This window comes from Microcaecilia unicolor, chromosome 9 (assembly GCF_901765095.1).
Source record: "Microcaecilia unicolor chromosome 9, aMicUni1.1, whole genome shotgun sequence".
In the NCBI taxonomy this organism is placed as follows: domain Eukaryota; kingdom Metazoa; phylum Chordata; class Amphibia; order Gymnophiona; family Siphonopidae; genus Microcaecilia; species Microcaecilia unicolor.
In genome coordinates, this window is record NC_044039.1 from 62,569,927 (window position 1) to 62,597,251 (window position 27,325).

Sequence of the window (27,325 nt, forward strand, 5' to 3'; positions counted from 1 at the left end):
TCAGTTGAGACAGAACGAAAATGGCGGCAACATTTATTTATTTATTTATTTATTGCATTTGTATCCCACATTTTCCCACCTATTTGCGGGCTCAGTGTGGCTTACAATACATTGTGAATGATGGAAATACAATGTGTTACAGTACGATTATGAGTTACATTGTGAAGAGTTATGGGAAAACAGTGTCAAGTCAAGACATCGTTTAGGGCGTGGAAGCACTGGAATGTTACAATGGGGAAAAGATAGGGCGATAGAACAATAGCAGAGGACATAGGGTATCACAATTGTATCTGTGGGTAGAGATTGAGGTGTGGTGTAATACGGGGTAGGAAAATTCAGAAGAGAGTGTATTGATGCATTTCTATTAGTGTGAATGAATGAATGAATTCAGCACCTCAATTATTTTGAACCTATAGACAGACAGCCTCTTACTATAAAAAGGCTCTATTAGCAGCCTAGAAAAAATTACCTAATCTCCCAACACCGCAATATTAAACATTAAAAACTGTCACAACTTGTCATGTTAAGCAGACTTCTCAAGACAAAATTCCATCTCCTCAATCTCTTGAAGATTTCTTTAATAATAAAATTGTAACACTTCACAATACTCTTATTTTATTTATTTACTGCCTTTTTGAAGGAATTCACTCAAGGCGGTGTACAGTAAGAATTGATCAAACATGAGCAATGGGCAATTACAGCGGTAAAAATATTCAAATACAAGGTATGGCATAATATACTACTTACAATGTCAACACAATACGTAGTAGAACATTTTAATTGATAATAGTAACATAGTAGATGACGGCAGAAAAAGACCTGCGCGGTCCATCCAGTCTGCCCAACAAGATAAACTCACATGTGCTACTTTTTGTGTATACCTTACCTTGATTTGTACCTGTCCTTTTCCGGGCACAGACCGTATAAGTTTGCCCAGCACTATCCCCGCCTCCCAACCACCAGCCCCGCCTCCCACCACCGATTCTGGCACAGACCGTATAAGTCTGCCCAGCACCATCTCTGTCTCCCGGCACCCGCTTTGCCACCCAATCTCGTCTAAGATCCTTAGGATCCATTCCTTCTGAGCAGGATTTCTTATGTTTATCCCACGCATGTTTGAATTCCATTACCATTTTCGTTTTCACCACCTCCTGTGGGAGGGCATTCCAAGCATCCACTACTCTCTCCGTGAAAAAATACTTCCTGACATTTTCTTGAGTCTGCCCCCCTTCAATCTCATTTCATGTCCTCTCGTTCTACTGCCTTTGCATCTCTGGAAAAGGTTCGTTTGCAGATTAATACCTTTCAAATATTTGAACGTCTGTATCATATCACCCCTGTTTCTCCTTTCCTCCAGAGTATACATGAAGCATATATAAGCATATAAGCAAAGATGAAACATATAGATAGGTAAGTGAGTAAGAAGAGTTAGAAAGTAAGATTACTAAAGAAAGTTACACATGAGGTCAGAGAGATGGTTAAATATTATCTCAGCTAGGGTAGGAGTGGATAAACATGTCCTGCTGCAGTGCGTGTAGCCCTTGTCGCTCCTTGTGTGTGTGAGACTACCGAGTTAGTTGGTTCTTCCATTAAAGGCCTAGTTGAATAGCCAAGCTTTCACCTGCTTCCTGAAGTACAGATAGTCTTGTGTTAAGTGGAACCTTTCAGGGAGTGCATTTCAGAGTGTGAGGGCTACTCCGGAGAAGGTTGACTTGCGGATATCACATTGTGTAATGTCTCTTGAAGAGGTTGTGGTTAGTGATAGTCCTTGAGAAGACCTTAGTGTCCTTGGCGGTGTGTAGAGGATCATCCTATGCTTCAGGGCCATTTCCTTTAAGGGTCTCTAAGACTAGATATAGAGTTTTAAATTTATCCCTTTATTATACTGGTAGCCAGTGAAGTTTTTGCAAAAATGGAGTGATATATGGTCACGTTGCTTGCAACCTTCTGTGAGTCTTGCTGCAGCATTCTGAATCAGCTGGAGCTGGTGCAGGCACTTTGTAGTCAGACCATTGTATAGTTCATTGCAGTAATCCAGTCTTGGTGTTATGGCATGCACAAGATTTACCTTCTCGATGTAAGGAGAGAGGCAGCGTAGCTGTTGCTAATAGGAGAAGCAGCTCTTGAAGTTTGCTTGGATTTGGGGAATCAGAGTAAGTGTTGAATCTGTATTCCAAGGTTCCTGACTTGTGATTTGAGGGGGAGTTTGTACTTCCCAAAAGAGATTTTGATGTCAGGTATGTATCCACTTGTGTTATGGACCCAGAGAAGCTCAGTTTTATTTGGGTTCAGACAAAGTTTGTTGTGTTTAGCCCATTCTTGAATTGATGTTAGACAGGTAATCAGTTTATTCAAGGCTGTAAGTAAGTCAGGTTCAATGGGTATGAGTAGCCGCACATCTCTGTTCTGCATGTATGACTGCAAGGCCAAGTGTTCAGACACTTAGCCTTGCAGTCATACATGCAGAACAGAGAGAGTCCCTATTCAAATTCTTCAAAAATTAACCTGAAATCCTAAGAAGTTAGACTCTGCATGCAGCACAATACCAGGAAAACAGAAAGATCTATTTGTTAGGTTCTGAGATTTTGATAACACATTGTTTTTCAGAGTTGGCAAGACTGTCTGTTCTCCTAATTCCTGGTCTGTTTGTTAATTTGGTTTGTGTCATTTTGGGTATACTGCAGAGATTTTTTTTTTTTCCTGGTAAAGGGCTTTTAAAACAGACATCATGTTATGAGAATCAGGTTCTAAATGTTAAAAGTTTATATTTGTTTACCTATTTATGGCATTTTATCCCACATTAAACATGAATTAGATTGGAACCTGGGAGCATTCAATTTTTTTTTCTTCCTGGAGAGAGTAATTCATTGCCGCCCCCCCCCCCCCCAAGGCTGTCTCCCCGGCTATAACCAGCTCTGCAATTTGGGGAGGGGGGGGGGCGCACAGGTGGACCTGGGAGAGAGCCCGTTGTTAAACATTTACCAGCACACCACTGATTTTATGCCAGTGTCCGCTTGTATTCCCTGTAAAACTAATCCCAGGAAACAGAACATAAGACCAAACTGAACAAAAGTCAAATCTAAACTTCCTTTTCTGTACTGTTTCTCTGCAGACCCAGCAACGTGGAAAAATGCAAGACAACTGTCAAAAGGTTCCTCTTTCTTCTTGCCTCCTGACTCTGCCCTGCATGTCTCTCTGTGCATGTGTCCTCCAGACCTATGATGTTTCCTGCATTTCTTTTTATAAAGAAATTCCTTCAATGCTGTTTGTTTCCGCTTTAGATTCTTGCTTCTTTAGCTTTGTCCTTTTACATTTTCAGTTATGTGCGTTGCCATATAGTCCAAGTTCCTCTTGTTTTCTGTCTTCTTGTGTTAAACTGATTCCTGAATGATAGCCTTTTTTTGCAATAAATTTTATTTTTAGTGTTTTATGCATGGGAAATGTTTCAGCTGATATCTGCTGATTAGTTCACTTGGCTACTGGTGAGGCAAGGTCAGTGCATCTGTTTGGTGACCTTTACATTACAGTTTGGTCTCTGTCTTTGGCTGTGATATGACTTCATCTAGCATTTCTGAAATAAGGCCATCCACTCATGCAATAGGGAAACTGGATGAGGGCATGTGTTCATAGTAAGACCTAGGAATGCACCAGCGGTGGTGTGGCAAGGCTGGATTGGGTCATTTGTAATCTGAGTGGTTAAGTACAAGAAAAGATTCTTATTCTGAAACATGGGTGCCCTCCTCCAGTTATAACATTTCCTGTGAAAATCACTTGGGGGAGGGAGAATTGTCAATTATCCTTGTGCTCTTTGCTTCACTCAGCTCTTTTGGTTATATAATGAATTTTTTTTCACATGTAGATGCCATTTCTACTTGATGGAAAGAGCAGTTAATACTTTATAAATTTACTGGTAGATATTCAGAATGATTTAACCGGCCAGAAACAGCCCATTCCCAGGGGCTACCCGCTAATTTTCGGTGGCAATAACCGCTTAAGTGCCACTGAAAGTTAGCGGTTTGTGACTCAATGAAAGCCAGCTATTTTTGGGGTATTCAGGGGGAAGAGTTGGCAATTGGCTGGTTAAGTGCTGATATTAAGCATTTAAATTAGCCAGGATAACTGCATAAATGGGACCGCATAAAACAGTCTTATCTTTATGTGGCAACCCATGGGCTGCTTAAGTTCTGAATATTAGCTTAAGCATCCAGCCGTCACTGGATGTTCAGTGCTGAAGCCCAGACATGGCCCGGCATTGAATATCTAGGAATAATAATGGTGGTCAACAAAATGCTCATAGCTGCCAGCTGACTATTGACCTATTATTCTGTATGTTAGGATAATGTACTATGCCAAAGCTAGAAATGGGGCATGTTAAGCTAGTAAAACGTTGGTTTAATTCAGTATAATACTGAAGTTTGCTAATTTCTTCAGTGACTTGTATTGTTGATTTGGCAGATTACAGTCATAGTAACATAGTAGATGACGGCAGAAAAAGACTTGCATGGTCCATCCAGTCTGCCCAAGACAAACTCATATGTGTATACCTTACCTTGAATTTGTACCTGTCCTTTTCAGGGCACAGACCATATAAGTCTGCCCAGCAGTATTTCCCGCCTCCCAATCACCAGTCCCGCCTCCCATCACCGGCTCTGGTACAGACCGTATAAGTCTGCCCTCCCCTATCCTCGCCTCCCAACCACCACCCCCTCTTCCCCCCACCTGCTCCGCCACCCAATTTCAGCTAAGCTTCTGAGGATCCATTCCTTCTGCACAGGATTCCTCTATGCATATCCCACGCATGTTTGAACTCCGTTACCGTTTTCATCTCCACCACCTCCCGCGGGAGGGCATTCCAAGCGTCTACCACCCTCTCCGTGAAAAAATACTTTCTGACATCTTTCCTGAGTCTGCCCCCCTTCAATCTCATTTCATGTCCTCTCGTTCTACCGCCTTCCCATCTCCGGAAAAGATTCGTTTGCGGATTAATACCTTTCAAATATTTGAACGTCTGTATCATATCACCCCTGTTCCTCCTTTCCTCCAGGGTGTACATGTTCAGGTCAGCAAGCCTCTCTTCATACGTCTTGGAACGTAAATCCCATACCATCCTCATAGCTTTTCTTTGCACCGCTTCCATTTTTTTAACATCCTTCGCAAGATACGGCCTCCAAAACTGAACACAATACTCCAGGTGGGGCCTCACCAACGTCTTATACAGGGGCATTAAAACCTCCTTTCTTCTGCTGGTCACTCCTCTTTCTATACAGCCTAGCAATCTTCTAGCTACGGCCACCGCCTTGTCGCACTGTTTCGTCGCCTTCAGGTCCTCAGATACTGTCACCCCAAGATCCCTCTCCCCGTCCGTGCCTATCAGACTCTCCCTGCCTAACACATACGTCTCCCTTGGATTTCTACTCCCTAAGTGCATCACTTTGCATTTCTTCGCATTGAATTTTAATTGCCAAACCTTAGACCATTCTTCTAGCTTCTTCAGATCTTTTTTCATGTTTTCCACTCCCTCCGGGGTGTCCACTCTGTTGGAAATCTTGGTGTCATCCGCAAAAAGGCAAACTTTACTTTGTAACCCTTCGGCAATGTCACTCACAAATATATTGAACAGAATCGGCCCCAGCATCGATCCCTGAGGCACTCCACTACTCACCTTTCCCTCCTCCGAGCGAACTCCATTCACCACCACCCTCTGGCGTCTGTCCGTCAACCAGTTCCTAATCCAGTTCACCACTTCGGGTCCTATCTTCAGGCCGTCTAGTTTATTTAAGAGCCTCCTGTGGGGAACCGTGTCAAAAGCCTTGCTGAAATCTAAGTAGATGACGTCCATAGCACGTCCTTGATTTAATTCTCCTGTCACCCAGTCAAAGAATTCAATGAGATTCGTTTGGCACGATTTCCCTTTGGTGAAATCATGTTGTCTTGGATCTTGCAACTTATTGGCTTCCAGGAAATTCACTATCCTTTCCTTCAGCATGGCTTCCATTAGTTTTCCAATAACTGAAGTGAGGCTTACCGGCCTGTAGTTTCCAGCTTCTTCCCTATCCCCACTTTTGTGAAGAGGGACCACCTCCACCGTTCTCCAATCCCTCTGAACCTCTCCCGTCTCCAAGGATTTATTAAACAAGTCTTTAAGAGGACCCGCCAGAACCTCTCTGAGCTCCCTCAGTATTCTGGGGTGGATCCTGTCCGGCCCCATGGCTTTGTCCATCTTTAGCTTTCCAAGTTGTTGATACACACTCTCTTCTGTGAACGGCGCTCTATCCACCTCATTCTCAGGTGTACTTTTGCCAGTCCCTCTCGGTCCTTCCCCAGGGTTTTCTTCAGTGAAAACAGAACAAAAGTATCTATTTAGCAAATTGGCTTTTTCTTCATCATTTTCTACATAGCGTTTTGTTGTATCTTTTAGTCTCACAATTCCCTTTATAGTCTTTCTCCTGTCACTAATATACCTGAAGAAGTTTTTGTCTCCCCTCCTTACATTTCTAGCCATTTGTTCTTCCGCTTGCGCCTTCACCAGACGTACCTCTCTCTTGGCTTCTTTCAGTTTCATCCGGTATTCCTCCCCGTGTTCCTCCTCTTGAGATTTTCTATATTTCTGGAACGCTAGCTCTTTAATCTTTATTTTCTCAGCCACTTGCTTTGAGAACCATATCGGTTTCCTTTTTCTCTTGCTTTTATTTAGTCTCCTTACATAAAGGTCTGTGGCCCTGTTTATTACTTCTTTTAGCCTGGAGCACTGTCCTTCCACTTCTCGTATGTCCTCCCAGCCCATCAGCTCCTTCCTCAGGTATTCTCCCATTTTGTTAAAGTCGGCTCGCTTGAAATCCAGGACTTTGAGTTTAGAGTGGCCGCCATCCACATGAGCCGTTACATCAAAACAAACCGTTTGATGGTCACTGTTTCCCAGGTGTGCAGCCACTCGGACATTTGACACACTATCCCTATTTGTGAGCACCAGATCCAACGTGGCTCCCTCCCTCGTGGGTTCGGTCACCATTTGTCTGAGCAGAGCACTTTGGAAAGCATCCACAATCTCTCTACTTATTTCCGATTTCGCAGACGGAACCTTCCAATCTACATCCGGCAGATTAAAATCTCCCAACAACAGCACCTCTCTTTTCTTCCCCAACTTTTGAATATCAGCGATCAGATCTTTATCTAGTTCTTCCAATTGTGTCGGGGGTCTATAGACAACACCCATGTGGACCAAGGTTCTATCCTCTCTTTTTAAGGTGATCCATATCGCTTCTTCCTTTCCCCAGTTCCCTGTCATTTCAGTCGCTGTGATATCATTTCTCACAAACAGAGCTACTCCTCCACCTATACGTCCCTCTCTATCCTTCCTAAAAAGATTATAGCCTGGTATGTTTACATCCCATTCATGGGAACCATTGAGCCATGTCTCTGTGACTGCAACTATGTCCAAGTCAGCCTCCAAAATCATGGCTTGAAGGTCATGAATTTTATTGCTTAGACTGCGAGCATTTGTGGTCATTGCTTTCCATGTACATTTCCTAGTATGTGTTATGGTTTTAGTGATTTGAGAGGGTGTTTTCTCTTTGGGTACCTTCTCATATTTTTGTTCCCCCTTCCTTGCTTTTTCTTTTTTTTCCGCTTCAGTTTTATTTTCAGGAACATCATGGTGCTGTAGTGGAGCAAAAGAATTTTGTAGTGGCAACACTTGTGCGGGCGGATGCTTCTGTGTCACATGATGAAGTCTGCCTGAGCCTACTGTGAACCATCTGTTCTTATGTGGCTTTATTCTTTGAGGCAGTGGTGAGAAGTTATGATTCTGCACAGTCCTATAAGTTGCTTTAATTGCATCTAATTCTTGCATTACTTTACAGAGCTCTTGTTTTAAAGTAGATAGCTGAAGACAGGACAAGCTTTAAGTCTCCAGATGATTGGCCTTGAAACTAAAGCATCACAATTATTGCAGAGAATAAAAGTCATCCTGATTGGTTGAAATGGGTATGAACAGGTGTACTATGTTGGAGTAACAGCCTGCAAGACTGCCTGTGTATGACTGTGGAGTAAAGTTAGAGGTTTGGTTTGTCTATAAATGAGTGGACAACCCTGGGGTGGGTGGGATTATAAGTCCCAATGGGTCAGCAAAGTGCTGCTATCTATCAAGGGAATTCTTTAGCTGAATGGACCAAAATGGTAGTGTCTGATCCAGGACTTTACACTATATTTTACTTTTTAAAACTGCCCTAGATATTAATAACTTTCCTTTTAAATAAATCTAGATATTGCCAATAATTATAGCAGTGTAGCAGCTATGTAAAAATGCCCCTCCCCTCTATCAGAGTTTGGCAGGAAAAGAAAGAAAGAAAGACAGAAAGAGAGGTTTCCCAGTGCTAATTAAATTGATTAAGCAATAAGCCTTAAAAATTTAAGACAATATCAGGTAGGTTTCTCACCTAACGCCAGTCAGTCAATTTGAGAAGTATGGGATTTAGGGGTCAGAATAAACCTGTCCTTTTAGTAGGAGCTTGGTTCAGTCCCAGCACCTGGAAGTTAGAAGTACAAGTGATATGTCCTTTAGTTTGAGTCCAACCCTGCTGTGGGGATGCTTAAGTCCCAATGGGTCAGTTAAGTGCTGCTATCTATCAAGGGAATTCTTTAGCTGAATGGACCAAAATGGTAGTGTCTGATCCAGGACTGACCACTTTATTTTACTTTTTAAAACTGCCCTAGATATTAATAACTTTCCTTTTAAATAAATCTAGATATTGCCAATAATTATAGCAGTGTAGCAGCTATGTAAAAATGCCCCTCCCCTCTATCAGAGTTTGGCAGGAACAGAAAGAAAGAAAGAAAGAAAGACAGACAGAGAGGTTTCCCAGTGCTAATTAAATTGATTAAGCAACAAGCCTTAAAAATTTAAGACAATATCAGGTAGGTTTCTCACCTAACGCCAGTCAGTCATTTGAGTAGATTCTTTTTTTTCTTCTAAAAAATTATATAAATAGAAAGTACTTTTGAATTTTATGATGCATAGTATAGAACTTAAACTGAGATCTACTATTTTGTTATGTATTTTGTGGCCTTACACTGATGTTAGGAAGCCAGGAACTTAGCAGTGGGTTGGCTAAAGAGAGAAGGATTTCTTTCTGTTTAACAACTGAGCAATAATATTTACCTTTAAATACATATTGTGTATAGAGCACTTCACATCATTATATGGATTGATTTCAATTTTTGCTGTCTGAAAGCTGACTTGTGGCATCGTTGTTGGTCTGAATTTCATGGGTCAGGATAACCAAGCCAACAAAAACAAGTGAGACAGACTGGGGTTCAGCTGTTTTTTTTTTTTTTTTTTGTAGTTTAATTTCTTTTTTTGATTTTCAATACAAATACAATCAAGAGCTCACAACATAACAACAAGTAACATTTTACAAAGTATGGCAATACCGGAGCTCCCATGTAAGAAGTAGCTATCCATATCTAGGTTTAAAATTAAGTTAAGAAAAGAGATAGGCAGAAAAGAGAAAAAGGAGGGAAAGGGGGGGGGGGGAGCTGTTGTTTTTAAGTATTCTAGAAAATAAGAATAGCCATACTGGTTCAGACCAGTGGTCCATTTAGCCCGGTATCCTGTATCCAACAGTGGCCAATCCAGGACACAAGTACCTGGCAGAAACTCAGATAGTAGCAACATTCCATGCTGCCAATCCAAGGGCAAGCAGTGGCTTCCTCATGTCTGTCTCAATAACAGACTGTAGACTTTTCCTCAACGAACTTGTTCAAACATTTTTTTAAACCCAGGTAAGCAAACCACTGGTATCACATCCTCTGGCAAACAATTCCAGAGCTTAACTGTTAGTTGAGTGAAAACATATTTCCTCTTATTTTCTTTAAAAATATTTCCGTGTAACTTCATTGAGTGTCCCCTAGTCTTTGTACTTTTTGAAAGAGTAAAAAATTGATTCATTTCTATTCGTTCTACACCATTCAGGATTTTGTAGACCTCTATTGTATCTCCCCTCAGCCGTCTCTTTTCCAAGCTGAAGAACCCTAACCTCTTGAGCCTTTCCTTATGGTTCCATCCCCTTTATCATTTTAGTTGCTCTTCTTTGAACCTTTTCTAATTCCGCTATATCTTTTTTGAGATACGGCAACCAGAACTGAACGCATCATGGAGTGATACAGAGGCATTATGTTGTTCTTGTTCTTACTTAAGATCCCTTTCCTAATAATTCCTAGTATCCTGTTTGCTTGTTTGGCTGCCACTGCACACTGGGCAGAAGATTTCAGCTTGTTGTCTACAATGACACCTAGATCTTTTTCTAGGGTGCTCCATGCTGTCTCTGGCCTGTGTCAGCAATCGTTGTCTAGGTTTGGTCCCGGGTCCAGTTCTCAGAGGCAGTGGGTTCTCAAAGAATGCACAATCCACACGGGTTTGGATATGTAAAATATATTGTATTTGCAGATATGTATAGGCTCACAAAGGGTACAAGGCTGTCTCGGGGTGTGTGTTTAGAGAGAGAGAAAGAAAGGATAGGGTGTTTGTTCAGAGGAAGAGAGAAGCCTTGGGGTTGTGCTGCAAGAGGTATATATGTGTGCAGAGAGAAAGGAAGAGAGAGAAGCTGCCAGCCCCCAGTGCCCTGTGCTCTGGGGCTCAAGATGGTGGTGGGCAGAGGGAAAGAAGGAGAGAGACGTAGTGCTCTGGACACAGAGAAGTGCCTTGGACAGAGCGAGAGCCCTGAGCATGTGCTCTGCTTTTATACCTCAAGAACAGAAAAAGATCAAAACTTATCTTTCTTCCTAGCCAAAACTCCATTTGCTTTCTTTGAAGCCAGGAGAGGTGAGCAATTTCTCAGGTTGTCCTTTTTGAAGTTACTAGTCATGGAGCCTCTATGTCTTGCCTACTTTGTTCTTAGAGAGAGCCCTGCTCTCAAATGGAACAAAAGGTATGCTGATCAAGAGCAATTAAACACAGGGCTAGCAGGCCGCTCAACACAATTTGTTCCATGTCATCCTCAGTGGTTCCTGAGGGAAGGAGGAGAGTTCTCAGAGGTCAGAAGCTGGTTTAATATTATGTCAAGCTGGTTTCATATTAATATAAGTATGTCCAGCAATAATTTTGACCTCCTGCAATCCTGACAGCCTGTTAAGCTATGTTTATGTACTGTAAATTTATAATTTCCACTATTTTACCAGGCTTATTGGTCTGTAATTTCCTGGGTCACCCCTGAAGCCCTTTTTAAAAATCGGTGATACATTGGCCACCCTCCAATCTTCCATGTCTTCTGAAACAGTAATTATCTGGGATGGCTGAGTTTTCCACACCGCCCCAGTTCTGACCACTAAAATTTTATTTATTTATTTTTGACATTTATAGCCCACATTATCTCGAAAACAAGCTCGAGTTCAACGTGGCATAGAGTTTAGGTTAAAAATAGAGTTTGAATTTCAACAATAGTGAAATAGTATGATGAAGTGGCTGAGAGTAACAGATTAGCAAGTAAACTATAATTATTTTATTTTTTTTATTATTTATTTATTGAATTTTACAACTTAAACAGACATAAGAACTGCCAAGTGAAATACAGCTTTACATAAGTACATAAGTAATGCCGTACTGGGAAAAGACCAAGGGTCCATCGAGCCCAGCATCCTGTCCACGACAGCGGCCAATCCAGGCCAAGGGCACCTGGCAAGCTTCCCAAACGTACAAACATTCTATACATGTTATTCCCGGAATTGTGGATTTTTCCCAAGTCCATTTAGTAGCGGTTTATGGACTTGTCCTTTAGGAAACCGTCCAACCCCTTTTGAAACTCTGCTAAGCTAACCGCCTTCACCACTTTCTCCGGCAACGAATTCCAGAGTTTAATTATATGTTGGGTGAAGAAAAATTTTCTCCGATTTGTTTTAAATTTACTACACTGTAGTTTCATCGCATGCCCCCTAGTCCTAGTATTTTTGGAAAGCGTGAACAGATGCTTCACATCCACCTGTTCCACTCCACTCATTATTTTATATACCTCTATCATGTCTCCCCTCAGCCGTCTCTTCTCCAAGCTGACTAGCCCTAGCCTCCTTAATCTTTCTTCATAGGGAAGTCGTCCCATCCCCGCTATCATTTTAGTCGCCCTTCGCTGCACCTTTTCCAATTCTACTATATCTTTCTTGAGATGCGGCGACCAGAATTGAACACAATACTCAGTGCGGTCGCACCATGGAGCGATACAACGGCATTATAACATCCTCACAGCTGTTTTCCATACCTTTCCTAATAATACCCAACATTCTATTCGCTTTCCTAGCCGCAGCAGCACACTGAGCAGAAGGTTTCAGTGTATTATCGACGACACCCAGATCCCTTTCTTGGTCCGTAACTCCTAACGTGGAACCTTGCATGACGTAGCTATAATTCGGGTTCTTTTTTCCCACATGCATCACCTTGCACTTGCTCACATTAAACGTCATCTGCCATTTAGCCTCCCAGTCTCGTAAGGTCCTCTTGTAATTTTTCACAATCCTGTCATGATTTAACAACTTTGAATAACTTTGTGTCATCAGCAAATTTAATTACCTCGCTAGTTACTCCCATCTCTAAATCATTTATAAATATATTAAAAAGCAGCGGTCCTAACACAGACCCCTGAGGAACCCCACTAACTACCCTTCTCCATTGTGAATACTGCCCATTTAACCCCACTCTCTGTTTCCTATCCTTCAACCAGTTTTTAATCCACAATAGGACATTCCTCCTATCCCATGACCCTCCAATTTCCTCTGTAGCCTTTCATGAGGTACCTTGTCAAACGCCTTTTGAAAATCCAGGTACACAATATCAACCGGTTCCCCTTTGTCCACATGTTTGTTTACTCCTTCAAAGAATTGAAGTAAATTGGTCAGGCAAGATTTCCCCACACTAAAGCAGTGCTGACTTGGTCTCAGTAATCCATGTCCTCGGATGTGCTCTGTAATTTTGTTTTTAATAATAGCCTCTACCATTTTCCCCGGCACCGACGTCAGACTCACCGGTCTATAATTTCCCGGATCTCCCCTGGAGCCTTTTTAAAAAATGGACGTTACATTGGCCACCCTCCACCTTTAGAAACAAGAAATAAACGAAACAGGAATTTACTTTCCTCAAAAACATAACATTTAGCTTCATTAGACCACAATAAAAGGGAGAGGTAGGAATTTGTGAAGATTATACTATACTATTTCTAAATTATTAAAGAAATTGATGCCGCCACCATTCTCGTGTGCTCGTACAAATTCTCTATCGTTGTTTTGAGTCTAGGAAAGATTTAAGCTGATCAGGATTAAAGAACACATATTTTGTTTGATTTAACCTTACAAGACATTTACATGGATACACAAGAAGGAAGGATCCTCCTAATTCTATTTAGACCTCATAGAAAGAAACAATTTTCTTTTTTGTTGAGTAATCTTAGTCACATCTGGATAAATCCAGATTTTTTTGTCCTCCAAATATACGATTTGTAGATTTAAAGTAAAGTCTCATTACTGAGTTCAAATCTTGCTGGAAGACGAAAGAAACAAGCAACGTCGCTCTTTCTTTAGCCTCTTCTAAGGTTTGTTCCAAAATGGCTGTAATATTATTTAAGTCCATTGATTTCTCTCCTTCTACTTTTTTAATTGTGTTAGGTATAAAATATATTTTATTCAATGGTGGGAGTGCCTCATGTGGAAAATGTAAATGTTCTCTCAGAAATCTTGTAAAAATTTCTAATGGAGGGGTCCCTACTAATTTAGGAAAATTAAGTAGGCGGAGGTTTAGTCTTCTATTAAAATTCTCCATTTGCTCTACTTTTCTTCTTAGCTCCATATTATCTTTTATTACAGCCATTTTAAATTCTGTAGTTTGATTCATCTCTTTCTGTAAGGTCTCTATCTTAGAGGAAAAATCTTGTTTGACAATTTCTATAGAATCCTTCAGTTCCTGTACAGTAGTATTTAAAGTTTTTACCTCCGTTGAGGACTGCTGCAAGGTTTTATCCATATCCAGCAATTTCAGCCATATCTGACCTAGGCTGACCGGATCTCTCCCCGCAGCAGTTGTTAACTTCACAGGGTCGGTTACCCCACAGGATCCTCCAGCTTCAGCCTTTCCGGCTTGCGATGGGTTCCCCTCTCGACTCACTGTGTGCGCAGGGCACGGAGGGATCATAGAGACCGGCGGAGGAGATAGGGATGTTTCTGCTTCCAGCGAGGCAGCCGCTTCACCGGCTCCTCCCGCTATGGACTCCAATCCGCTAACTTCACGAGAGAGAGAAGGGAAGAAACTCCCCGGCCTCGTCGGCGTGGAAGTACCGGTAGGTGTGGAAACTATCCGGACGACCCCTTTGCGTTTTGAATGAGGCATTTTTGATGGAAGGAAAAAGAAAGGTTGTCGAGGCAAAGCTGGAGCAAGTTACCAAACCTCCGCTCTCGGCGCCATCTTGTCACGCCCCCCGCAAATAAATATTGATAGATTTGCAATGCAGAAAAGAGACAAGATTATCAACTGGTTATTGTTAACTATTGTAATGAATTCTGGAACAAATTGGTGAAGAAATGAGTTTTTAGCAATTTTCAGAATTTTAAGTTGGATGAAATCTAATAGATTTTGGGAGAGTTCCAACATTTGTTCCAATATAGGTGAAATAGGCAGAAAGTACTGATCTATACACTAGGTTTTTTAAATTTGGTGGATGAAGTATGAGAGAGGGTACCTGGCTCCAAGGAAGCCTTTGTGTGAAGATATTTCTATTAAATGGTTCATGTAACATCGGGAATATAAAGGTACATAACTTGAACTCTGGTTCTGCTTCCCTGTGCTTCCAGCACAGTTCTGAACTCTGTTTCCATGGCCTCCTGTCTATTCATTATTTCTTTTTTTTTCTCCTTCTTCACTTCCTGCCCTATATCCATCTTTCACATTCAGCTTTCTTCCATTTTACTTCCTCCTCAAATCTATCTAGTTTTTACCTCTTCCCTTCACTTCCCCTCCATTCATGGGCACCATCTCCTCCAGTCTCTCTTCCCTTCTGCTCCTCACATAAGCCCAGTATCCTGTTTTCAACAGTGGCCAATCCAGATTACGAGTACCTGCCTGCCTCAGCACAGATGGACCCAAAGTCCTCCAACAATAGTAGTATTGGCAGGCAGCTCCAGAATTCAGTAGCGAGTTGGCACACACAAGTTGGAAAATGCAAGCCCCAGAGCATGCTGGTCACTAAGATTTAGGGGAGAAGTTATCAATGTGGGCTACTGTTAAGATGTATTATTTTACTGTTAACCCCAGCTATTAGTAACTAGGTCTCATTCCATAGAATGGGAACCTGTGCTAAATTAACCCATCTCAACAGTAGCCTTTGTTGATAACTATACCCTATAGTGTCTCACATACATTATTTGCCTGTTCCTCTCCACCAGGAGTTCAAATAACCTCATTTTCTTCTAGCCTAGACAGTGGTGGTGCCTACCACTGTGCACCCATCCCTACTCTTTTCCTTTTAATGTCCACCTCCACCCAATACGCTGTTGCACTCTCCTCCCCTGCCACTGCAGGTTGTCAAAATGGGTTGCTTTAGGGTCCTCGGAAAACAGTGTTTAGTAATCTCAGGAGATAGTAATTCTAATAGAAATTCCTTATGCTGTCTCTGACCATAATCTTCTGTACTGGGCCAACAGTTCTGCTCCCTAAGGACTGCTTCCAGTACCCACACTGTATATGCAGACTGGTCTAATGCATCATTTGGCAAAGGTGAAAGGGTTCTAAAGATTTGCATTGGAGAACAATGGGACAGTTGTTCAATACATAAGTACATAAGTAATGCCATACTGGGAAAAGACCAAGGGTCCATCGAGCCCAGCATCCTGTCCACGACAGCAGCCAATCCAGGCCAAGGGCACCTGGCAAGCTTCCCAAACGTACAAACATTCTATACATGTTATTCCTGGAATTATGGATTTTTCCAAGTCCGTTTAGTAACGGTTTATGGACTTGTCCTTTAGGAAACCGTCCAACCCCTTTTGAAACTCTGCTAAGCTAACCGCCTTCACCACTTTCTCCGGCAACGAATTCCAGAGTTTAATTACACGTTGGGTGAAGAAAAATTTTCTCCGATTTGTTTTAAATTTACTACACTGTAGTTTCATTGCATGCCCCCTAGTCCTAGTATTTTTGGACAGCATGAACAGACGCTTCACATCCACCTGTTCCACTCCACTCATTATTTTATATACCTCTATCATGTCTCCCCTCAGCCGTCTCTTCTCCAAGCTGTATAGCCCTAGCCTCCTTAGTCTTTCTTCATAGGGATGTCGTCCCATCCCCGCTATCATTTTAGTCGCCCTTCGCTGCACCTTTTCCAATTCTACTATATCTTTCTTGAGATGCGGCGACCAGAATTGAACACAATACTCAAGGTGCGGTCGCACCATGGAGCGATACAACGGCATTATAACATCCTCACACCTGTTTTCCATACCTTTCCTAATAATACCCAACATTCTATTTGCTTTCTTAGCCGCAGCAGCACACTGAGCAGAAGGTTTCAGTGTGTTATCGACGACGACACCCAGATCCCTTTCTTGGTCTGTAACTCCTAACGTGGAACCTTGCATGACGTAGCTATAATTCGGGTTCTTTTTTCCCACATGCATCACCTTGCACTTGCTCACATTAAACATCATCTGCCATTTAGCCGCCCAGTCTCCCAGTCTCGTAAGGTCCTCTTGTAATTTTCACAATCCTGTCGCGATTTAACGACTTTGAATAACTTTGTGTCATCAGCAAATTTAATTACCTCGCTAGTTACTCCCATCTCTAAATCATTTATAAATATATTAAAAAGGAGCGGTCCTAGCACAGACCCCTGATGAACCCCACTAACTACCCTTCTCCATTGTGAATACTGCCCATTTAACCCCACTCTCTGTTGCCTATCCTTCAACCAGTTTTTAATCCACAATAGGACATTTCCTCCTATCCCATGACCCTCCAATTTCCTCTGTAGCCTTTCATGAGGTACCTTGTCAAACGCCTTTTGAAAATCCAGATACACAATATCAACCGACTCCCCTTTGTTCACTCCTTCAAAGAATTGAAGTAAATTGGTCAGGCAAGATTTCCCCACACAAAAGCCATGCTGACTTGGTCTCAGTAATCCATGTTTTCGGATGTGCTCTGTAATTTTGTTTTTAATAATAGCCTCTACCATTTCCCAGGCACCGACGTCAGACTCACCGGTCTATAATTTCCCGGATCTCCCCTGGAGCCTTTTTTAAAAATGGGCGTTACATTGGCCACCCTCCAATCTTCCGGTACCACGCTCGATTTTAAGGATAAGTTGCATATCACTAGCAGTAGCTCCGCAAGCTTGTTTTTGAGTTCTATCAGTACTCTAGGATGAATACCATCCGGTCCAGGAGATTTGCTACTCTTCAGTTTGCCGAACTGCCCCATTACGTCCTCCAGGTTACCGTGAATCAGTAAGTTTCTCCGACTCGTCCGCTTGAAATACCATTTCCGACACCGGTATCCCACCCAAATCTTCCTCGGTGAAGACCGAAGCAAAGAATTCATTCAGTCTCTCCGCTACCACTTCTCACAAACTGGTAGGGGTGAGTGAGAGAGCCAGATTTATAATAGTGTGGTCCCAAAGCATGAGCCTGTCAAAATCTTCCTCTTATACTGTCCTAGTCCCCAGTGAATCAGAATATCAGTGGCCCATTTACATCATTCATTTATATTAAAAGGCATAGGGCCTGCTTTCTCTACTATCCATTCAATGTTACTGTCCTTTAATGAGTCCTGTAGCACCACTTTTACTGGTGCCCTGAGTTCTGCACTGGATTCGGGTTCTGGGTCTTGTGCAGCATTCCCAGGTTTCCCTTTTTTTCTGTCCTGCCACACACACTTACGTGTTCTTCTGTGTCTCTATAAATTGGATTCATGGCTGATAGGGTGTATCATAGGCAGGGGTAACTGAACGGGAAATAATATGGGCCATCCAGGGCACAGAGTTAATCTGTTTCTGTGAGGCCAGTTTTCTTTTTAAATGTTTTAATTCTGTCATAGCTTCTTCCAATTGTTCATTAATATATAAAAAGGAGTTGGTTGCCTGCACAATTTGCGTATGTTGCATAGATATACAACTTTGTGCCTCTTCTAAGTCCTTGCTCAGTTGTATGCACTGAGTGACCAGTTCAGTATTTTTCCTAAGGAGCCCCCTACACATACCTTGGATGAAAAGACATTTTATTTTATTTGCTTTCTTTTTGAATTCTTGGTAATGATTTACCATTTGTTTTTGGATGTTGTACCTTGAACCCTCAGGAAATTCACTCTCATAGGGGCCTCCCTTGTTCTTACAGTATGTCTGTACAATTTCTGTCAATTCTTTAAAATCAAATTCATATTTGAGGCTTCAGAAAATACTGTATTTGGTACCAGGGCCTGACTCTTGTAGCTATTGATTTATTTATTGAACTATTTATATGTGCAACCTTTGATATAGAAATGCTCTCGTATGAAGAAAGAGGAAAGAGAATGGGACTTGATATACTGCCTTTCTGTGGTTTTTGCAACTACATTCAAAGTGGTTTACATAGTATATACAAGTACTTGTTTGTATCTGGTGCAATGGAGTGTTAAGTGACTTGCCCAGAGTCACAAGGAGCTGCAGTGGAAATCAAACCCAGTTCCCCAGAATCAAAGTTCACTGCACTAACCACTAGGCTACTCCTCTGGAGAGAGAGGCAGAAAAGTGGAGGTTAAGCATGTTTGGAACGGAAAATCAACAAAGCAGATCGTGATGAAAAAATGTAATTTATTAATAGATATATTAATAATTATATACAGTACAGCCCGACACAGGCCGTGTTTCGCCCAGCAGGGCTGCTTCAGGGGCTATAAAACAGATAAAATGACGTTTTAAAACACAATACAGATATGACAAAAAAAGAGGAATTATTATACACATATTACATATATATGTGTTTGTATATTGCATACCAAATACCTAAAGTAAATGTAACATGAAATAAATGTAACACAAATATCCCACATGTATAATAAATGATTATAAATATATAATGATAAGTACATAAGTAATGCCATACTGGGAAAAGACCAAGGGTCCATCGAGCCCAGCATCTTGTCCACGACATCGGCCAATCCAGGCCAAGGGCACCTGGCAAGCTTCCCAAACGTACAAACATTCTATACATGTTTTCCTGGGATTTTGGATTTTTCCAAGTCCGTTTAGTAACGGTTTATGGACTTGTCCTTTAGGAAACCGTCCAACCCCTTTTTAAACTCTGCTAAGCTAACCGCCTTCACCACATTTTCTGGCAATGAATTCCAGAGTTTAATTACACGTTGGGTGAAGAAAAATTTTCTCCGATTTGTTTTAAATTTACTACACTGTAGTTTAATCGCATGCCCCCTAGTCCTAGTATTTTTGGAAAGCGTGAACAGACGCTTCACATCCACCTGTTCCACTCCACTCATTATTTTATATACCTCTACCATGTCTCCCCTCAGCCGTCTCTTCTCCAAGCTGAATAGCCCTAGCCTCCTTAGTCTTTCTTCATAGGGAAGTCGTCCCATCCCCGCTATCATTTTAGTCGCCCTTCGCTGCACCTTTTCCAATTCTACTATATCTTTCTTGAGATGCGGCGACCAGAATTGAACACAATACTCAAGGTGCGGTCGCACCATGGAGCGATACAACGGCATTATAACATCCTCACACCTGTTTTCCATACCTTTCCTAATAATACCCAACATTCTATTCGCTTTCCTAGCCGCAGCAGCACACTGAGCAGAAGGTTTCAGCGTGTTATCGACGACGACACCGAGATCCCTTTCTTGGTCCGTAACTCCTAACGTGGAACCTTGCATGACGTAGCTATAATTCGGGTTCTTTTTTCCCACATGCATCACCTTGCACTTGCTCACATTAAATGTCATCTGCCATTTAGCCTCCCAGTCTCGTAAGGTCCTCTTGTAATTTTTCACAATCCTGTCGCGAGTTAACGACTTTGAATAACTTTGTGTCATCAGCAAATTTAATTACCGCGCTAGTTACTCCCATCTCTAAATCATTTATAAATATATTAAAAAGCAGCGGTCCTAGCACAGACCCCTGAGGAACCCCACTAACTACTCTTCTCCATTGTGAATACTGCCCATTTAACCCCACTCTCTGTTTCCTATCCTTCAACCAGTTTTTAATCCACAATAGGACATTTCCTCCTATCCCATGACCCTCCAATTTCCTCTGTAGCCTTTCATGAGGTACCTTGTCAAACGCCTTTTGAAAATCCAGATACACAATATCAACCGGCTCCCCTTTGTACACATGTTTGTTTACCCCTTCAAAGAATTGAAGTAAATTGGTCAGGCAAGATTTCCCCACACAAAAGCCGTGCTGACTCGGTCTCAGTAATCCATGTTTTCGGATGTGCTCTGTAATTTTGTTTTTAATAATAGCTTCTACCATTTTCCCCGGCACAGACGTCAGACTCACCGGTCTATAATTTCCCGGATCACCCCTGGAGCCTTTTTAAAAAATGGGCGTTACATTGGCCACCCTCCAATCTTCTGGTACCACGCTCGATTTTAAGGATAAGTTGCATATCACTAGCAGTAGCTCCGCAAGCTCATTTTTCAATTTTATTAGCTTGCTTTTTCCTGTCCTTTCCCACTCAGTGGATGCAGGCACATTGGTTCGCCTTTCCCTGCCTTTCCCACTTATCTGAGCCTCCGGAGTGTTTTTATTTACCTCTTTTGCCTCTGCTTTCCTCACAGCGTTAAAAAAAAAAAAAAAAAAAAAAATTAGTCGCCTTGCGCTTTAGTGCAGCGATCTTGGAAAAGAGGCATTTTTCTTGAGATTCTTCTGCAGGACCGGAGCTGTGATACTCGGTCTAGTGAGGTAAGAGTGTTTTCTGACTCCTCCGGGGTGGGCCCGCGATCGGGACGTTTTTGGTGCGAACCACCATTTTGAATTTTACCGCCGTTTTCGGCGATGGCTGCGGAGACTGTAAAGCGCTGTTCTAAATGTGGCAAGCGCAAATCAGCAGCGGGGCTCTGTAATTCGTGCTGTACAGACGGTAGAGCCGGCCCGAACATGGCGAGCGGCGATCTTTTGCACTCTAAGTTGGATTTTCCACATGGCGCGGCCTCCGTTGCGACGGAGATACCTGAATCCGGGGGGGGGGGGGGGTCCTCTGAGTGAGGCTAATAATAGAGCTGATAGCCCTGGGCAGGATCCGGGCGGTCAGGGAGCGGTTTTCTCCCCTGATTTTGTTTTAATGCTGCATAGAGCGTACATGCTTAAAAGAGCTCTTCCACAGGGTTCTTCGGACCCTCTGCCTGCCCCCCCCCCCCCCCCCCCGGTGGATCTTGGCCTTCTGAGTGTGGCGCACCCTCCTTTTCCCCCCCATGGTCGGGCTATGAGGATTCTGAGGGGTCTGGCAGAACTTCTTGGGCTGAGGAGCCAGAGTCGGGTGCAGAATTGCCACATGAGCTTGATGATCCGTCTGTGGTGAGGATTTTCCACTGCGAGGAGCTGCCAACGCTTATTTCAGATGCCTTACAAGCCCTCTCAATTGAAGATCCTGGGAGTGGCACAGCCTCCTCTATTAATCCAAAGATGGCTAGTACCAGAAAGCCTGCTCAAGCCTTTCCTTTGCATGACTCCATCCAAGAGCTTATTTTGGCTCAATGGGCTGACCCCGAGGGACCTTTGAAGGTTGGCAGTGCTATGGGGCAATTATACCCTCTGAGTGAGGAACATTTGGCTCGCTTTGCAATGCCTAAAGTGGATCTACCCTCCCTGTTGAAGGAGGTGTTGCCCTGAAAGATATTCAAGACCGCAGGCTTCATTCAGCTCTGAAGCGGTCCTTTGATTTGGCAGGTCTTACTGTTCGGGCGTCTGCATGCAGTTGTTATGCTGCTAGAGCCTGCCTGTCTTGGTTACAGCAGGCAGTGGAACAGCCTGGTGATGGAGCAGAGACCTTATCTGAAGTGGCTCCGCGGATGGAGTCGGCCTTGTCCTTTGTGGCTGACGCCCTTTATGATATGGTAAGAGCTTCGGCTAAACAAATAGCTGTAGCAGTGGCGGCTTGCCACACTCTTTGGCTACGACATTGGGCGGCGGACATGGCCACTAAGCAAAGGTTGGTGAAATTGCCCTTTCAAGGCCTTCTCCTGTTTGGTGAGGAGCTGGAAAACATTGTTAAAGGCCTGGGGGATTCCAAACCTCAGCGCTTGCCCGAAGATAGGCCGAAGCCTTCCTCTAAGGGTCAGGCGGTCCGCTCCTCTTACAGACCTCGCTTCCGTGAAGCTAGAAGGTACCGCTTGGGGCGTGCTGCTGGGTTCACTTCGCGTGCCCGCTTTCAGCAGAGAAACTCCTTTCGCTCGGACAAACGTTCCGCAGCTGCCGGTTCAGGGGCGACCCTCTCAATGAGGGTGCGCCTACCCCCTCTTCGTTTCCTGTCATCGGAGGAAGACTTTCCCTCTTTTTCGAAGAGTGGGCCAAAATCTCCGCAGATCAGTGGGTCTTGGACCTGATTAGAGACGGATACCGAATAGAATTCGATGCCCCGGTGAGAGACGTGTTTGTGGAGTCCCGATGCGGTTCTGCCGCCAAACAGGCGGCGGTAGAGGAGACTTTGCACGGTCTGTGCCGGATAGGGGCTGTGACCCCTGTGCCTCCCGCCGAACAAGGTCTAGGCCGCTACTCCATTTACTTTGTGGTGCCACGAAAAGGCGGGTCTTTTCGCCCGATCCTGGACTTAAAAGAGCTAAACAAGTCCTTAAGAGTGCGGCATTTTCACATGGAAACCCTGCGCTCCGTCATTGCGGCGGTACAGCCAGGAGAGTTTCTCACGTCTCTGGACCTGAAAGAAGCTTACTTGCACATACCAATTTGGCCCCCGCACCAGAAGTTTATGCGGTTTGCGGTGTTGGGAAAACATTTCCAGTTTCGGGCCTTGCCTTTTGGCCTCGCCACAGTTCCCCAAACCTTCTGCAAGGTAATGGTGGTAGTAGCTGCCTTTCTCAGGCGAGAGGGTATCCGGGTTCACCCGTACCTAGACGACTGGCTCATCAGAGCAGACTCAGAAAAAGAGAGTCATCTAGCTACAGCCAGAGTGGTTTCAGTCCTTCAATCTCTGGGCTGGGTCGTCAATATGGCCAAAGGTTACCTGACCTCCTCGCAATCTCTAGAATATTTGGGGGCCAGGTTCGACACAGCCTCGGGCTATGTGTTTCTTCCCGAGCAAAGGCGGTGCACACTTCAGAATCAGGTCCGTCTGCTCCTGAGGATGCCCCGCCTGCGAGCTTGGGACATTGTCTAGCTGTTGGGATCGATGACGGCCACCTTGGAAGTGGTGCCATGGGCGAGAGCGCACCTGAGACCTCTACAGTATTCTATACTTCAACGATGGTCTCCAGTATCTCAGGATTATCAGTGCAGACTTTCTTGGCTCCCTGCGGCCTGCCTCAGTATGGAGTGGCTCTCGGACAGCATGTTGCGGCGGGGAATGCCGCTGGCGCTCCCCGATTGGTGCCTAGTGGTGACACATGCCAGCCTGAAGGGCTGGGGCGCACATTGCCAGGGGAAGCATGCCCAGGGTCTGTGGATGCCCGACGAGTCGGAGTGGTCTATCAACCGCCTGGAGTTGAAAGCGGTGTTTCTGGCTCTTCTGGCCTTTCAAGTGATCCTGGAAGGATTGGCTGTCCGAGTGATGTCAGACAACACGACAGCAGTGGCCTACATAAATCGACAAGGCGGGACTCAGTGCAGAGCTGTAGCCGCGCAGGCCGAACAAATTTGCCGCTGGGCCGAGCTGCATCTACAGCCCCTGTCAGCAGCTCACATTGCAGGTCAGAGCAACGTGCAAGCCGACTATCTAAGCAGGCATCAGATCGATCCAGCGGAGTGGGAACTAGCAGACGATGTATTCCTGCAGATATGTGCCAAATGGGGCAAGCCCGTGATTGATCTTATGGCGACCAGTTCCAATGCCAAAGTCCCGTGCTTCTTCAGTAGACGGAGGGATCCTCGCTCTGCCGGGTTGGATGCCTTGGCTGAACCCTGGCCCCTGGGCTTGCTGTATGTCTTCCCTCCATGGCCCCTGATAGGGCGAGTGCTCCTGCGGATTCGGCTGCATCCAGGAGAAGTGGTGCTCATTGCCCCTAATTGGCCCAGGAGGCCTTGGTATGCAGACCTCCGACAGATGCTGTTGGAGGCTCCCTTTCCGTTACCTCTGGTTCCGCACCTGTTGTCACAGGGTCCGGTGGCCATGGAGGACGCCTGCCGCTTTGGTCTTATGGCATGGCGATTGAGAGGGCGCAATTGAGAGATAAAGGCTACTCAAATAAGGTAATTTCCACTCTCCTGCAGGCCCGTAAGCGCTCCACTTCCGTGGCTTATGCCAGGATTTGGCGCCAGTTTGAAGTCTGGTGTGTTTCAAGAGCGCTTTCTCCGTTGCGGGCTCCTGTCTCGCCGATTCTGGACTTTTTGCAAGATGGTGTACACAAAGGCTTGGCCTATAATTCCCTGCGGGTGCAAGTGGCAGCATTGGCCTCCCTGCGTGGCAAGGTTGAAGGCGTGTCCTTAGCTGCTCATCCAGATGTGGCACGGTCTCTTAGAGGGGTGCTTCGGCTCCGTCCTCCTGTGCGGGCACCTTGTCCAGCTTGAAACCTGGGGTTAGTATTGAAGGCCCTTCAGGGGGCTCCCTTTGAACCGCTTCGGCGTGCTTCAGAGAATGATTTGACACTGAAGGCCGTCTTTTTAGTGGCCATTACCTCGGCGAGACGGGTGTCAGAGCTCCAGGCGCTGTCCTGTAGAAACCCTTTTCTGCAATTCTCAGAGTCAGGGGTCACGGTTTGGACCATGCCTTCCTTCATGCCTAAGGTGGTTTCAGCGTTTCACCTAAGCCAGCCTGTTTTTCTTCCCTCCTTTGTTGATGAGGAGTTTCCAGATTCATTTGGGCAGTTGCACCTTTTGGATGTGCGCAGGACTCTGTTGCAGTATCTGCGAATTACAAATTCTTTCAGGACCTCTGATCATCTTTTTGTGCTGTTTGCAGGTCCTCGCAGAGGTCTTCAGCGTCTAAAGCCACTATTGCCCGTTGGCTCGAAGCTATCTTTTCAGCATATCTGCTGTCTGGCCGGGCTCCGCCTGAAGCCTTTAAGGCACATTCCACAAGAGCGATTTCCTCTTCCTGGGCGGAAACTGGAGCACTATCTCTTCATGAGATTTGCAGTGCTGCAACATGGGCTTCTAAGCTCTCTTTCGCCCGAGGGATGCGCGTTTTGGAGCACAGGTGCTAGCGCGTGGTGTGGCTTGTTCCAACCCTATTTAGGGATTGCTTTGTTACATCCCATATGTAATGGCTTCATCTGCTTGATGACAAGGAAGGGAAAATTAGGTTCTTACCATGATAATTTTCTTTCCTTTAGTCATAGCAGATGAAGCCATGAGCCCTCCCTGTATGATTGTCTGTATTGTAGTGATTCTGATTTTAGGTGCTGTTCTTGTTTCCTGAAGTTATATTCCTTCCTTGGGGAGTCGGAAAACAGTCTTTAGGATTCTTGTTACAGTGATAGGAGGATGAGTTCATTCCCTCCAGTTCATGTTTTGGGAGGATGAGTTTATTCCCTCCAGGAGGATGCAAGTATTCCCTCCGGTTATACAAAGTGGAGGACGAGTTTATTCCCTCCAGGAGGATGAGTTCATTCTCTCCTTTTTTGGAGTTTATACCCTTGTTAAGGGGCCATCGTTCGCTGTGAGGAAAGTTCATGTTATTCCCATTGCGGTTTGCCATACTGCTTTGGAAGCTTCAAATACTGACGAGGCAGTGGTGCTAGCTGGCCATGAGGCACTGTGAAAAATTGAGTGCTCTCTATCTCCCCCTGCTGGTTGATGGACACAACCCCATACATAATAGCTTCATCTGCTATGATTAAAGGAAAGAAAATTATCATGGTAAGAACCAAATTTTCCCTTCTTTTTACATATATATTTGACTATTAAAATCTTACCTTGTCTAAACCCACACTGCAAAGGTATCACTAGATCTTTTCACTGCCTAGTGTCACTCTGCCTGACTACAGAGACTTTTCACCAGATTTTGTCATCCAGCCTATAACCAAATTTTAAGAGGTTCACAAAGTCTTTTGATTTTTCTGTCTCTCCCTGTTTGTAATCCACATGTACAGGTTTGCCCAGGGACTCTCAATTATATAATCTCATCCTGTCTATGCAGCAAACAGTATTCCTGGTGCACAAAACAACAACAAAAATTAAAGTGTACTTACTCAGCTAGAGATCTCCTAAGAGACCGAGATGAGCCCACAAGATATCCGTTATGGTCCCCAGATGTCAGATTTGGCTTTGTTCTGGTTCCTTTCTGTGATCCTGTGCCCACTTCTTAGGGGCAGTGGGTTTTGTAGCACAATAATACAACACGCAAGTGTGATTTGTAAAATATATTTTATCTAGAAATAGGCTTACAGCACTTAGGGCAGCTGTTTCTTTGTGTCTGAGTGTGGCTGTCCCTCTGATCCTGTATGTGGCTGTCAGGGAATGAGAGTACTTCAGGGCTGAGGGGGATGTGTGTGGAATGGCTGCAGGTAGGATGGAGTGTGTGGATGTGGTTCTGAAGGTATGTGTGTGTGTTTTCTCTTTGTTCCTCTATGGGTTTAAATATCTGTGTTCTTTTCCCAGCACCTGTGATATAATTTGGTTTGTTTTACCAAAGAAGTGTGAATTCCTGTGAAGGCACAATTTATGGAGACATTGATTTTTCTGTTGTTCTGGTTCTCCAGACTGGTTCTGGTCTCTTTTATTGCTCGGAAGTACCGGTGTTAGAATATGCAAACTATGCCCAAACATAAATAAAGCACATAAACACCGCCATACTGGGAAAAGGACCAAGGGTCCATCGAGCCCAGCATCCTGTCTCTGACAGCAGCCAATCCAGGCTTCAGAACCTGGGAACCCTCCCCCCCCCCCCCCCCCCCCAAAAAAAAAAATTTAATAATGTTCAATGGACTTTTCCCTTAGGAATCTGTCCAAACCCACTTTAAATTCCGTAAGGCCAGCTTCTGTCACTACATTCTCCGGCAACGAGTTCCAGAGTCTAACTACGCGCTGATTAAAGAAAAACTTTCTCCTATTTGTTTTAAATCTACCATATTATAGCTTCATCTTGTGTCCCCTGGTTTTGTTGTTGTTGAAAGTGTAAACAAACGCTTCACATAAAGAAAATTTGTCGGATTGCAACTAAGTATAGGGACCATTTACTCACGGTTAGAACCAGTCTG

At 44.0% G+C, this 27,325-nt stretch overlaps 1 protein-coding gene across 7 annotated transcripts in view; it reads left to right on the forward strand.

Annotated features, from left to right (window-relative positions):
• The window catches only part of DNM1L (dynamin 1 like), an 817,883-nt gene that overhangs the window by 107,616 nt on the left and 682,942 nt on the right, over positions 1-27,325 (forward strand). For 5 of the 7 annotated variants that reach the window (XM_030213773.1, XM_030213768.1, XM_030213772.1 and 2 more), the window contains exon 3: positions 3,113-3,151. The exons of the other annotated variants lie outside the window; for them this stretch is intronic. In XM_030213773.1, coding sequence (XP_030069633.1) covers positions 3,113-3,151 — 39 coding nt within the window. The remainder of the gene's footprint in view (positions 1-3,112; positions 3,152-27,325) is intronic. 7 annotated transcript variants of the gene reach the window in all.